We start from the raw sequence: 14,389 nt of genomic DNA, 5'->3' as shown, positions 1-14,389 counted from the left end.
CGTTTATTTGTTTCATTGCGTAATATTTGTTAAAGGTTAATATTGTTTCTGAAGATTTATGAATTTAATGATAATGATAATTTAAAGTTATTAAATATATGAATGATCTTTAGCACTCAAGGACCACCAATCGACCATCCTCCAACGACCCTAAGGTATGCAAAAAGGGGTAAGAAGATGAATGTACTTAAACATTTTGCATGATTTAAATATTTTAAATTGCATGTCTTTAAATTTTTAAGATTATTTTTCTCGTTAAATATATGATATGCATACTATAAAATAAGTACATATTGTTAGACTTAGTACTGGAATGTAACCGATAACTTCAAATTAAATTGTAGGAAATGGCACCACCTACTCACACGAACTTGATGCGCGATTTATTATGAGCGGTACAAGAGCTTAGCAGACAAAGCCAAGCACTACCACCACCATAGAATGCACCGCCACAACAAAATGCACCTCCATTTGTCTCGGGAGCCGTCTCAATGGTTAAGCAATTTCGTAGGTACAAGCCTTTGACTTTCGATGGTTCCGACCCACTGGCTGTTCAGGAATGGATTAGTGGTCTGGAGCCCATCTTTCGACACATCACTTGTACGGATGCACAGAAAGTGCTATGCGCAGAATTTATGTTTGTTGGAGCAACTAGTCACTGGTGGAAATTTGTCTCACGCACTAGGACAAAAGAACAACAATGTAACTTGACTTGGGAGCAGTTTAAGGATGAAGTGATGGAAAAATATTTCCCATAGCCTTTTAGAGACTTCAAGGAAACAAAGTTTCTACAGCTCAGACAGGGAAACATGTTGCCTACTGATTATGAGAGGCAGTTTGAGCAGCTCTCAAGATATGTCCCGCACTTAGTGGATACTGAAGTTAAGAAGATTAGGAGGTTTGAAAATGGACTTCGCCCAGAGATCGGCATGATCATTATGTCCCATCGTTTCACCTCATATCGTGAGATGTTGGAGGAGCCCATGCTATTTCATATCAGAGGACAACATTTGGACAGTATGCCCAGCAGAGTAGAGAGTCGTTGGGAAAAAGAAAGTGGAGTGATCAGGACAAGAACAGACGTAACTGACAAAATAAAAGGCTAAGCACATGAGTTCGTATTGGTGGGACGAGTGGGAGTATTTCACCCTGTCCTAAGTGTGATAAACTCCATAGGAGTGAATGTTTACTTGGGAAGAACATGTGTTTCCGATGTGGTAAGCCGCGACACATTGCCCTCAACTGCACAGAGCCTTCAAAGAAGAAGAATGATGATCAAGACAAGAATAAAAAAGCAAAGATTTGAGTTTTTGCACTGAATCAGCACGAGGCGGAGCAAGATCCGAATGTGATCGCAGGGGTTTTATTATTAATATTTTTAACATACGTGCTTATGTTTTTTTTACCTAGGACCATACATTATTTTATCTCTGTCCCTTAGTTGCAGTCTAACACTATAATTACAAACAGGTATTCTGTTATTATCTGATGTACCCACTTACGTACTTTTTGATTCTGGGGCTACCAATTCTTTTATCTCTGCATCCTTCACCGCTAGGTCAAACTTTGCATGTGTGAAAACGAATAATGAATTAGAGGTTAGTATCCCTTCAGGAAGAACTCTTTGTACAAATCGGATGACTAAGGCTATGAAATTAGAGATCGACGGAAAAATATTACAAGCAGAATTATACCTTTTGGAGATGAAAGATTTCGATGTTATTTTGGGCATGGATTGGTTGGGACTTAATCATGCGACCATTCGATGTCACGAGAAAGAAGTATTATTTTACAAACCGGGAGAGGAAGAATTTCGTTTCTTTGGAGCAAAGCTCAAGTCTTTGCCTCGTCTTGTATCGGCTATTCAAGCAAAAAAGATGTTGAAAAAGGAGTCATGTCAAGGATTTCTAGTTAATATCACCAGTCCCCAACTTACAAGAACGACTGTTAACGATATTAATATTGTGCGAGATTTTGTAGACGTATTCCTAGAAGATTTACCATGTATTTCACAAAATAGGCAAGTGAAATTTACAATTGATTTAGTTCCTAGAGCAACACCAGTATCTAAGGCCCCGTACCGAATGGCACCGAAAGAACTTCAAGAAATGAAGTTGCAATTAGAGGAGTTGTTGGAGAAAGGTTTCATTGGAGAAAGAAACATGATACACCTGTTATGTTTAGTTCTTTCATGATAAACAGGATTCTTACAAAGCGATAAAGCACTTTGACATAACAGGTGTATCATGCATGAAGTTCAATTCTTTTAAAATTCCTTTTAACCAGGTACATTCCTTAACCGCCTCGGTTATGGCAACATACTCCGCCTCAGTACTTGACAAAGTAACTAAAGGCTGCAGCTGTGACTTCCATGTTATACAATTGTCACCAAGTGTAAAAAAGTAAGTTGTGGTAGACTTTCTGTTATCCATGTCACCAGCAAAATCAGAATCTACATACCCCTTTAGAATAAATTTTTCAGATCTTTTTTCATACACTAGACCCAGATTTAATGTACCAACAATGTACCTTAACAACCATTTCAAACCTGCCCAATGGGTCTTTTCGGGGTTGGACATAAATCTGCTCAAAAAACTTATAGCATAGGCTAAGTCAGGTCTGATTGTTATCATAGAGAACATAACGGAACCTATAGCATTAGAGTAGGGCATGTTCCTCATTTCTCTAAATTCCTCCTCAGTTTTAGGAGAATGTGCACTAGAAAGATTCATGTGAGCTGCTAAGGGAACGTTCACAGATTTTGATCAATTCATACCAAATTTAGTTATGACTTTGTTTAGATAGGCTTCTTGGGAAGTTTGGGCTGGATGATGGAGAGGATGTCATCTACCCTAAGAGCTTCCCTGTAAGCCTTTTTACTATTAATCGCATGAGTACAAATTAACTTTCCAGTTTTGCCCGCCTACCCACACGCAAAAATGACTGCTGAAGGAAGAAAATGAAGGATTGGTTCTTGCATTTTGTTGTTGCACTTGTTTGATTTAATTTAATAACATTTCTCTCATTACATCTTATTAATTTGAAGGTCTGTGATGACCGCCATTCAGAGATAATTCCGTGTCTTGACAGAAATCTTTTATATCAAATGAGATTGAAATCGGATCTAAATTTGATGGAGCACTATGAAGACACTGCCCTTTACCTGAAAGGCGGTACAATTGCTTAATTCCTCCTCCTACAAGATACATGGTGAGGCCTTGCTGAGGCAGTAGGTAGTACAAATGTGTTGTAGCATTCGTTGTGTGGAATTCTCTTAACATTCTAGTCCACGCCTGTTCCTCTTTTTCTGGGTTACAAATTCCAATTAAGTGGCCAAAGAGTAGAGATGAAGTTTGGAAAGCTAACATACCTCATACTCACCTTGCACGTGAAAAGTCCGATCAGAACCGGATGGTTGAGAAAGGCGATAAGATTCAATTTCCTGGAGGAGGGACTCATTTTCATTATGGAGTGGATAAGTACATTGCTTCTATCGCTAACGTAAACTTTCTGGCTCATAAAGTACTCTTCAATGAACCGATGATATATAGGTTTGATGAAATATAGGTTTGTAGTTGTATATTTTTTGTTTGCATGGTGTCACTCATGTTTGACATGTTACTTCTGATTCTAATCAAGCTTTGCATTCCACATATGCTGAACTTTTCAAACAATAACCTGAACAATGAGAGACGTTTACGGACAGTTTTTGATTTTGGTTGTGGTGTTGCAAGTTTTGGGGCTTACCTTCTTTCATCAGATATTATTGCAATGTCATTAGCACCTAATGATGTGCACCAAAATCAGATTCAATTTGCTCTGGAAAAAGGAATTCCTGCTTATCTTGGTGTTCTTGGGGCAAAGCAAGTCTTCTGAACTTGCTCACTGTTCTCGTTGTAGAACTGATTGGCTCCAGAGGGATGGGCTTATTCTTCTTGAGTTGGATAGGTTGCTTAGACCTGGAGGTTATTTTGCCTACTCATTCCCTGAAGCGTATGCACAGGATGAAGAGGATCGAAGAATATGGAGAGAGATAAGCGAACTTGTGGAACACATGTGTTGGAGAATTGCTGCAATGGACCAAACTGTCATTTGGCAAAAGCCATTGACAAATGACCATTATTTGGAAAAAGAACCAGGCACTCGCCCGCCACTCTGTCAATCTGATGATGATCCAGATGCAACCTGGGGTATGCTAATGGAGCCATGCATAACACCTTATTCTGACCATAAGTATCTCATATGATTTATTATTCATTATTCATTTGCATTTATATTCCGATAGAGGAAAGTTATGAGGAAAGAAATGGATTGCAGTGTTCTCTAGTCAGTTTCTAAATGGCACCTTCAAGATCTGGATAATGACTGGAATATAGGTTATGTTATACTATAAAAATATCAAGAGGTTGAAATTGGGACAATCCTTCCTCTAATTTAGTTGGATGTCCAAGTTAAACTTGAAAAGAGCTTTTAGAAGAAAGTTGAGATGTATCTTCTATCACTTTTATCTATTAACTGCAATGTGGCCTGGCCATGCATTTGATCTTTGAAATGATAATATTGTCTTGTTCGTGAAATTTTAGGAAAGGACACTTTGTGGATGAGTCCTTTTAAGAGAAGTGGAGGATATGCAATTTTTGAGACGAAGGAGTGAACCATGATTCTTAAATCTTGAGGTTAACTGCTAATCAGCTTTTCTACTTGGGGTATAGAGTGTAGTCTGAACTCGGCCTTTGAAGTAATTAACGCCTATTTGTCTACCATTATTTCAGAACTCCATTTTTTCAAACTCATTTTTAACCACACATTTTCATAATAAAATATTTTTCACATAGCCCCAAATTTTTTTCTACTTTTTAACCACACATTCTCCAAAAATCCACTATTTCAAAACTTCTTTTCCTACTTTAATGGTGGACAAACTGGGGCTGAGTATCTGTCTTTGTTCTTCAAATTACAAACAAAAATTTCAATTCTGTATTCCTTTTTAGGTTTTCCCCTGTACAAAATGTGTCCATCCAGGATGCTGTAAATGATTATAAACTTGGGTTTCTTGTTATTTGATAGATGACTGGTGGTATTTTGTCTTTCTGACCTATTTTTACAAAAGTGAAATATATTCTTTGATTTTTTTCTCATGTTTGTGGGACTGTCATTGGCTTAGGCTTACATAAATGGGGTGGATGGTAAAATCTATAGCTGCTTTAAATTGCTGTTGCGTATCATGAAGCTTATGATTATGTTCTTTAATATTATTTCTATTCTCTAAAATGAAATTTATATTATTTTTCTGGTATTTTCTATTTTGTTCTCTATTTGAAGACTTAAAATACGTTGTACTGTACAGCATAGTTTAGTTTTCACCTTGTTATATTCTTATAACAAATTTATATTTAGTTACTTTTTATTGATTGGTTTTTTATTTCTTTGGACTGATATTTTAGAATGGAAATCATGTAATTACCACGGCCAGCCTTGAAATTTTTGTAGGCATTAGTTGTACTTTATATGAGGCCTTCTATATACACTTTTGAGTTAATCTATATATATTATGGGGCCCTCACCTATTCAGGGCCTTAAGCAGCAGCCTATGCCGCCTATAGTCAAGGACGAATCTGGTAATAACAAATGCTGTGGATTTCTCAAGTTCATTTCTGTGATAAAATTTAGTTGTTGTGTAACAAATTCTTCATTTAGTTTTTGAACTTCGTTTTCTAATTTTATTTATTTATTTATTTTTATTCTTCAACAGATGATCACAACACTAGAGGTAGTGGACTGGAACCATGGCCTGCTCGACCAACTTTTCCTCCTCGTCTTACTGATTTTGGCTATTCTAATGAAATGTTTGAGAAGGATATAGTAATTGGACGCATTTTCTTATATCTGCTTGTTCTGTGCCGTGCTATTTCCTTATGTAGAGTCATGATAGACCAAAAACTGTTCCAACTAGGAGACATTTTTGCCTGCAGGAACTTTAGGGGCGAAGGGTCGAGAATTATTGGAATTTCTTGAGTCCAAAGATCTCTTCAGACACTCTAAGAAACGTGATGGACATGAAGGTGAATTTTGGGGTCATTTGCTGCTGCATTGAAGAACAAGGATATGTGCGTTATGAATGTTGTCCCTGAAGATGGACCCAAAACCACTGTGATCGTGTACGATAAGAGGGTTGATAGGCACAGTTCATAACTGGTACATGTCCATAATTGGATGTTATCAGTTCATATTTTATCGTCCCTTATCATTTGGTTATACACACTTCTCTGAGAGGGAGATCAAGATTTAATATTTGTATAGGAACTGTTCCTAGTAGTAGGCCTCAACAACATTATTCTCTTAACATATTAATAAATGCAAATATTTAAATTGGGAATAATGGAGAAATCAATTTGGTAATTGAACAAATATCAGTTATTTTTGGAGTAGTGTCCATATAAGTTTTTAACATGGTTCACGGATATTTCTACATGCCATATGACATAAATTTAGGCTTTCCCTGAAGAAAAAGAAGCTAGAGTGTCTTTCATTGTAGTGTCTACTCTTATCTAGTATTACTTACTATCATGAACAAGGACTAAAGTTCGGAAGTTGGATTGTCTGTATCAAATTAATTACAGGTGCGAAGCCTTCTCAACGTACCCTAGGACTTACGATTTGCTCCATGCTTGGACTGTGTTTTCGGACGTTGAGAAGAAAGTGTTTTCGGACGTTGAGAAGAAAGGCTGCAGTGGTGAGGATCTACTAATTGAGATGGATCGTATTCTCAGGCCGACTAGTTTTATCATTATTTGGGACAAACTACCAATTATCAAGTTCGTAAAGAAGTATTTGACTGCATTGCGCTGGGAAGCAGTTGCAACAAGTGATTGCACTTCAGATCCTGGCCAAGATGGAGATGAGGTGGTGTTTATCAACCAAAAGAAATTGTGGTTTACGAGCGAAAGCTTCAGAGATACAGAGTAGACGGAGTCGACTAATTGATCTACGTGCCCAATTCTTGGGATTTAAGAAGTATAATCCAAGAGTTGAAGGGAAAATTGATTTCTTTTTGTAACAAGAAAGTGACATACATATTTCTTTTTTCAATTCTATTCTTTTCTGATTTAGGTGATAAGCCATAGAGCACTTTTCTTTATAGGTTATTCTTAATTGTTTGATATTATAAATTTTTGTTGGGTATTATTTCAGGCATTGCAAAGTGATTAATAACTCTAGGAAATGTGGACCAAATTACGAATTTGTTAATCTAGTGCTTTTGACTTTTGGACAGCATTTCTTTTCATTTTTAGTTCCTTGCACAGATTTAATGGTTTCTTTTGAATCAACAAAAAAGGGAAGCTTTAAACCAAAGCATGGCTGAAAAAATAAATAAATAAATAAATAAATAAATAAATAAATAATATATATAAAGAAGAAGAAGAGAATTAGCAATTTACAACTTCAAGGCAATGTACAATGGGATGAGAATGGATGATACATAACAATCTTACTGTGTGTTGCAATGTGAAAGGCTTGCTTTGTAGGTTTACAAGTACTTTGGACAGTTCCTTACAAATTGGTTTCAAGGGTTAATTCCATTCCAAGTGATTGTTATAAATATTAATTAGTATCAAAATAGGCAGTATCATGTCTTGTAGGACTCTATTCCGATTAATCGATCTAGAGAGGGCTACTTTGAGTATGAGAGTGGTTCCATGGAGTCATCCATTTGAGAAAGATGGATCACCCTTGATATCAGTTGACATAGGAAACGACTTCTAGAGATAGGCAATGTAAATCGTGACATGCCAATGCGAAACCATCGACCCCCACTGATAAGTGTGTTTTTGCACACTTATTTAGGTCACAAACATGACTTAATTACGAATAAAATGATTGAATTGTGACTTAATTTCGTTACATTTGTGAATTGTAGGTAACACCGATGAACACGGTGAAATACATGAGAAAAGACGCGAAAAAGGACTAAAATGACACAAAGTGAAAGTTCAAGGACCAAGGTGCAATTATCCAAAAGTTGACCCGATGAACAAATCAAGAAATTGAGTTTTCCAAATACAAATTGATGAGATTTTGGGATGATGGAATGTGAAAAATGAAGAAAAGATGAAAAGAAGTGGAAGATTCAAGTAGAGGGACCAATTTGCAAAAAAGGAAAGTTGAATTCTACCATGCGGTCGCATGGTAGAAATCTCGTGCGGCCGCATGAAGGGATGCAGGGAATTCAATTGGAAATATGGAATAACTATGCGGCCACACGGATTAAAACCATGCGGTCGCATGGTACGTTTTTGGCGCGATTTTTTTCTTTCCTTATACGATTGAAACACCTTTGGTAACCTAATTTTCCACGGGATATAAATATCAAAAACATTCCAGAGATGAGGAGAACGCAATTGGAGGCCGAAAAACACTTCTTGGAGAGGATTTCAGCGTAAGAACAAAGATTGGCACGAAGAACTTCAAGATTTCATAACCCGGTGATGTCTTTTATTCAAAACATGATGTATTTTGTTATTTTAATCATGTTTGGCTAGATTTTTATTATGCTAGGAGATCGATGAACCATGTGATTTGCATTTTAATATCCTCATTTTGCAATTTGATGTTAAGACACAATTTTTATTGTTTTGAATGATTTATAGGCAATTAATGTTTCCGCAATTAAGGGCTCGTAATTATGTGAATTTAAGTGATTTATTCTTGCATTCGAGGAATAGATTTGAAATAATATAAATCATCGTAGGGTCCGATAGTGGATAGAAATATACCGCTATGCCCTACGTGAATCTTTAAGTGTTCATAAAATCGCATGCATTTTTACATATGCTCTTGTCATAGAAATATAGACCGATGGTATGTAGAAATAGGTTTGATACATCTCGAAAGAGAGTATTGGATAGACTTAGGAACATTGACTCGTCACAATTGAAATGTGTTGTCATATTGTGAAACTAGGGTTTAAAGTGATAATTGCATGGGAATTCGTGATCCTAGCGTATTTAATTCCTAATAATTATAACAACGTGCGTTCTCAACTTGTAGATTTCATTTTAGAGCTTTAAATTATTGTTTTGCATATTAATATCAATTTAATCATAAAAAAAATTGCATAATTGGGGTTTAATTAGGTCTACATTCACTTTGGTAATTTAGTTTCGGTTAAGGCTACAGTAGGTAAATTTTGAATTAATCAATCTCTATGGGACGATATTTGGACTCATTTAATTTACTTTATTACTTGTTAACGAACCGTACACTTGTGGTAGTTTTAAATTGAAAGAAAATAATTTCGCGAACAAGTTTTTGGCACCGTTGCCGGGGATTGAGTTTAGTTTAATTTTATTTCTCAAGGCACTAATTCGAACTTAATTTTTATTTTGCTAGTATAATTTTGTTTTTATTTTTTTATTTTAGGTTATTATCCTTTATTTGTGTTTTAGTTATTTAAATTGTTTGAATCTCAGTGCTCGTACTGGTTTTAATTCTCAGATTTGCATGTCACGATTGCCTGGAGGAGAATTGATTCCAGCTGATCCTAAAAGTGAGCGCACTTTTCATCGACGACAAAGAGATCACCGCAAAGCACAAGTACAAATGGCCAACGAATTAAATAATCCTATTATTCAAGCTAACGAAGGAGAGGCAATGGATGAAGGAAATGAAATTCTGGGGGACTTCTTGACTCCTCAAGTTATTCAAAGCCAATCCAGCATTGTATATCCACCGTTTGGGCAGCCCAATTTTCAATTGAAGACTAATGTAATATAGCTATTTCAAAATGGACACCAATTCTATGGCAAAAGAATACACACACACACGTATCTCGATTTCTAGATATGTGTCAACATTTCAGATACCAAGGGATTTCGGATGACACTATTAGGTTAAGGCTTTTTCCACATACGTTACGAGACAGAGCATTTGAATGGTTGGATTCACTCCCGATTGCAAGTATCATTACATGGAATGAGCTGGCACACAAATTCTACATAAAGTTTTTCTCCCCAGCCAAGATAGCGAAGCTGAGACGTGACATATCAGTATTCAATCAAGGAGAAACTGAATCATTTGACGAAGCCTGGAACAGATTCAAAAAATGCTCCGAAAGTGCCCTCAGTATGGGTTCGATAAAAAAGACCCAAATCCGATTCTTCTATATAGGATTACTTCCATACCATAAGAGCATGGTGGATTCAGCATCAGATGGCTCAATATCCACACGAACAATTGATGGGGCATTGGAATTATTTGAGCGTATGGCTGCCACATTAGCCATGTGGTCTTTTGAGAGGGCTATCCCAAAGAAAACTCCAGATGTCTACGAGGTGGACGCTTATTCAGTAATATCTGCAAAAATTGACTCTCTGTATCACAAGGTGGAAAGCATATCACAAGCATCACAAGCTAAGAAGAGCAATTGTGATGAATGTGGAGCCGGGCACAAAACATCATATTACCCAGTACTCATACAAGGAATTGAGTAAGCAGACTACGCACAGTGGGGACAACGCCAGCAACACAATCAATATGGAGAGACTTTCAATCCCAGCTGGAAGAAGCATCCCAACTTCTCTTGGAGCAACCAGAATCAGAATAAGCCACAAGGGCAATTTCAACAACAAGAGAAGAGGCCTCAATTGGAAGATATGATAGGAAAATTCACGGAGAAAGCCGAAGCTGCACTTCAAAATCAAAATGCAGCCATCAAAAATTTGGAAACTCAGATAGGGCAGCTAGCCATCGCATTGACTGGCAGAACGCCACGTAACTTACCAAGTAATACAAAAATCAATCCTAAAGAGCAAGCCAAGGCCATTACAACTCGAAGTGGAGTACAATTGCCTAAAATCCATGTCAAGAGACCGGGTGTGATTGGAGAGACATCTTCCCCCGCTGAAGAAGAGACTGTTGCAAAGGAATCAAGTTCAAAGAAAATTCAGAAGAGTCACAGGATAAGGCTAAGGTCACAGTCAACCCCTACGAGCATCCGATTTCCTTTCCACAGCGATTGAAGAAGCAAAAAGTGGAGCAACAATACAAAAAAATTCTAGAAGTCTTCAAAAAGCTCCATATCAACATCTCACTAATCGATGCACTGTTTCAGATGCATAGCTAAGCGAAATTTCTGAAGGATATCATATCAAATAAACGCAAGCTGGAAGACCATGAGACAGTTATGCTTACGGAGGAATGTAGTGCCAGAATCCAGAATAAGTTCCCACCAAAACTAAAAGATCTAGGGAGTTTTACTGTTCCTTGCAAAATCGGTGAAGTATATTTCGATAAAGCATTATGTGACCTCGGTGCAAGTATAAATTTTATGCCTCTGTCTGTTTTCAGGAAGCTCGGTTTGGGAGAAGCTAAAGCAACCACTGTGACGCTTCAGCTGGCTGACAGGTCATTGACACATCCCAGAGGAATAATTGAAGATGTGCTTATCAAGGTTGAGAAGTTCATATTCCGAGCGAATTTTTTTATCTTGGACATGGAAGAAGACAAGGACGTCCCATTGATACTTGACAGACCATTTCTGGCAACAGGGAGAGCGTTAATTGATGTTCAAAGGGGGCAATTGATCTTAAGATTGGGAGAGGAGCAGATATCGTTCAATGTTTTCAAGGCCATGAAACTGCTAGCAGAATCAGATAACTGTTACCAAGTTGACATCATTGACAAGGCAGTACAGGAAATGTTCTTACTTCACGGCCCATCTGATGCCTATGAAGTATTGCACAATCCCAATCAGTCCAGTCAGAGTCTCTTGAAGTTGAAACATGTGCAAGATTTTTGGAGACCAACCCGCCATACACCTGAAAGAGGCACTTCGAGGAACTGGGGACGGGAAATACAAAGTCACTTCAGCAGGCACCAGTTTTAGAACTCAAACAACTACCGCCACATCTCAAATATGCATATTTGGGGGAGTCAGATACACTTTCAGTAATCATTTCGAATATAGCCAGTGAGGTGGAGGAAGAAAAATTGCTCAGGGTACTCAGAGAGAACAAGACGGCGATTGGATGGACAATAGCAGACATTAAAGGAATCAGCCCTTCTCTGTGAATGCATAAAATTCTAATGGAGGAAAACTGCAAGCCAAGTATAGAGGGTTAGAGAAGATTAAATCCGAACATGAAGGAAGTGGTCAGGGCAGAGATACTGAAATTACTGGATGCAGGAATTATCTACCCAATTTCAGATAGTGCATGGATTAGCCCAGTTCAAGTGGTACCGAAAAAAGGGGGAATCACAGTGGTGAAAAATGAGAAAAATGAATTAATTCCCAGCACAACAGTTACGGGATGGAGAGTTTGCATCGACTATCACAAACTCAATGCAGCCACACGAAAGGATCATTTCTCCCTCCCATTCATTGATCAGATGTTAGAGAGACTGGCTAGACATTCACACTACTATTTTCTTGATGGATACTCGGGCTATAATTAGATACATGTCGCACCAGAAGATCAGGAGAAGACCACTTTCACCTGTCCCTATGGTACTTTTGCCTATCGTAGGATGCCTTTTGGTCTTTGCAACACTCCAGCCACATTTTAGAGATGTATGATGGCGATATTCTCCGCTATGATTGAAATGTTTATTGAAGTTTTCATGGACGACTTCTCAGTGTTTGGATCTTCATTCGATGAATGTCTAGAGCACCTGAATTTGGTCTTGCAGAGATGCAAGGAGACTAACCTGGTTTTAAATTGGGAGAAATGCCACTTTATGGTGCAAGAAGGCATTGTACTCGGGCATCGAATCTCAGCAAAAGGAATTGAGGTGGACAAGGCAAAAATTTAAGTTATTGAGAAGTTACCACCACCTACATCAATTAAAGGAGTTCGTAGTTTCTTGGGGCATGCAAGGTTCTACAGGAGATTTATAAAAGATTTCTCTAAGGTCACTAAACCGTTATGCAATCTGCTAATAAAAGACGTAACCTTTGAGTTTAATGAAGAATGCCTCAAAGCATTCAACACTTTAAAGGAGAAGCTTACGACAGCACCAGTAATTGTGGCACCAGACTGGGAACTCCCTTTTGAATTGATGTGTGATGCAAGTGACCACACCGTGGGTGCAGTATTAGGACAGTGGAGGAACAAAATCTTTCACGTAATTTACTATGCAAGTAGGACTCTAAATGATGTGCAAATCAATTATGCCACCACTGAAAAGGAGCTATTGGCTGTAGTATATACATTCGACAAATTCAGGTAATACCTTGTCGGGTCTAAAGTCATTGTCTACACAGATCATGCTACATTGAAGTATCTACTCACAAAGAAGGATGCAAAGCCGAGGTTGATTCGTTGGGTGCTATTGCTGCAAGAATTCGATATCGAGATACGAGACAAGAAGGGCAGTGAGAATGTAGTAGCGGATCACCTATCCTGATTAGAGCCTGGGGAGTCAGAAGAATTAGTGGACATCAATGAGATCTTCCCAGATGAGCAGATGTTGAGAGGAGATGAAGCACCTTGGTATGTAGATATCGTCAATTACTTGGCCAATTCCATCCCACCAACGGACTACTCGAGTCATCAAAGGAAAAAGTTCTTCGCCGAATTGAAGTATTATTTTTGGGGGGGACCCATTTCTCTATAGGCGAGGGGCTGGTCAGATAATAAGGAGATGCATACCTGAGGAAGAAGTACATGAGATTCTCGAACACTGCCATTCATCTGCATACGCAGGGCACTTTGGGGCTTCAAAAACAGCTGCAAAGATTCTACAATCAGGGTTCTACTGGCCTACACTGTTTAGAGACACATTTGAGTTTGTCAAGAGGTGTGACCGATATCAACGCACTGGGAATATCTCGAGGAGGAATGAAATGCCACTGAATAACATTTTGAAAGTGGAGATATTTGATGATTGGGAAATTGGCTTCATCGGATCTTTCCCCCCCTCGTTCTCAAATCATTATATCTTGGTAGCAGTGGATTACGTATCAAAATGGGTGGAAGCAGTTGTACTGCCAACAGATGACTCAAAGGCAGTAATTGGGTTCTTGAAGAAATATATTTTCACCCGATATGGCACACCGCGGGCTATAATTAGCGACGGGGACAAGCACTTCTGTAATCGCTAGTTTGAGCATTTGTTGAATAAATATGGCATTAAACACCGCGTTGCTACTCCATATCATCCACAAACCAGTGGGCAAGTTGAGGTATCTAATCAGCAGCTGAAGAGAATACTCGAGGTCACTGTGAACTCATCTAGAAAGGATTGGTCTAAAAAGTTAGATGATGCATTATGGACTTACAGAACAGCATTCAAGACCCTGATAGGCATGTCTCCATACCGCCTAGTCTTTGGAAAAGCGTGCCATCTGCCACTAGAAATGGAGTACCGAGCATATTGGGCTATGAAATAG

General features: G+C 38.1%; 1 protein-coding gene and 1 pseudogene across 1 annotated transcript; both read left to right on the top strand.

Moving 5' to 3' along the window:
• The first annotated feature begins 2,670 nt into the window (after positions 1-2,670).
• Positions 2,671-6,966, top strand: LOC111391649 (annotated as a pseudogene).
• Positions 6,967-12,573: 5,607 nt separating this feature from the next.
• On the top strand, positions 12,574-14,389 carry LOC111391647. The gene is made up of 4 exons (XM_023016898.1): positions 12,574-12,798; positions 12,910-13,223; positions 13,615-14,008; positions 14,102-14,389. Exons 1-4 carry the CDS (start codon positions 12,574-12,576, stop codon positions 14,387-14,389), a joined length of 1,221 nt encoding a protein of 406 aa, XP_022872666.1.

The sequence above is a fragment of the Olea europaea genome, unplaced genomic scaffold, assembly GCF_002742605.1.
Source record: "Olea europaea var. sylvestris unplaced genomic scaffold, O_europaea_v1 scaffold810, whole genome shotgun sequence".
NCBI lineage: Eukaryota > Viridiplantae > Streptophyta > Magnoliopsida > Lamiales > Oleaceae > Olea > Olea europaea.
This window is presented reverse-complemented; position numbering and strand designations above follow the sequence as displayed.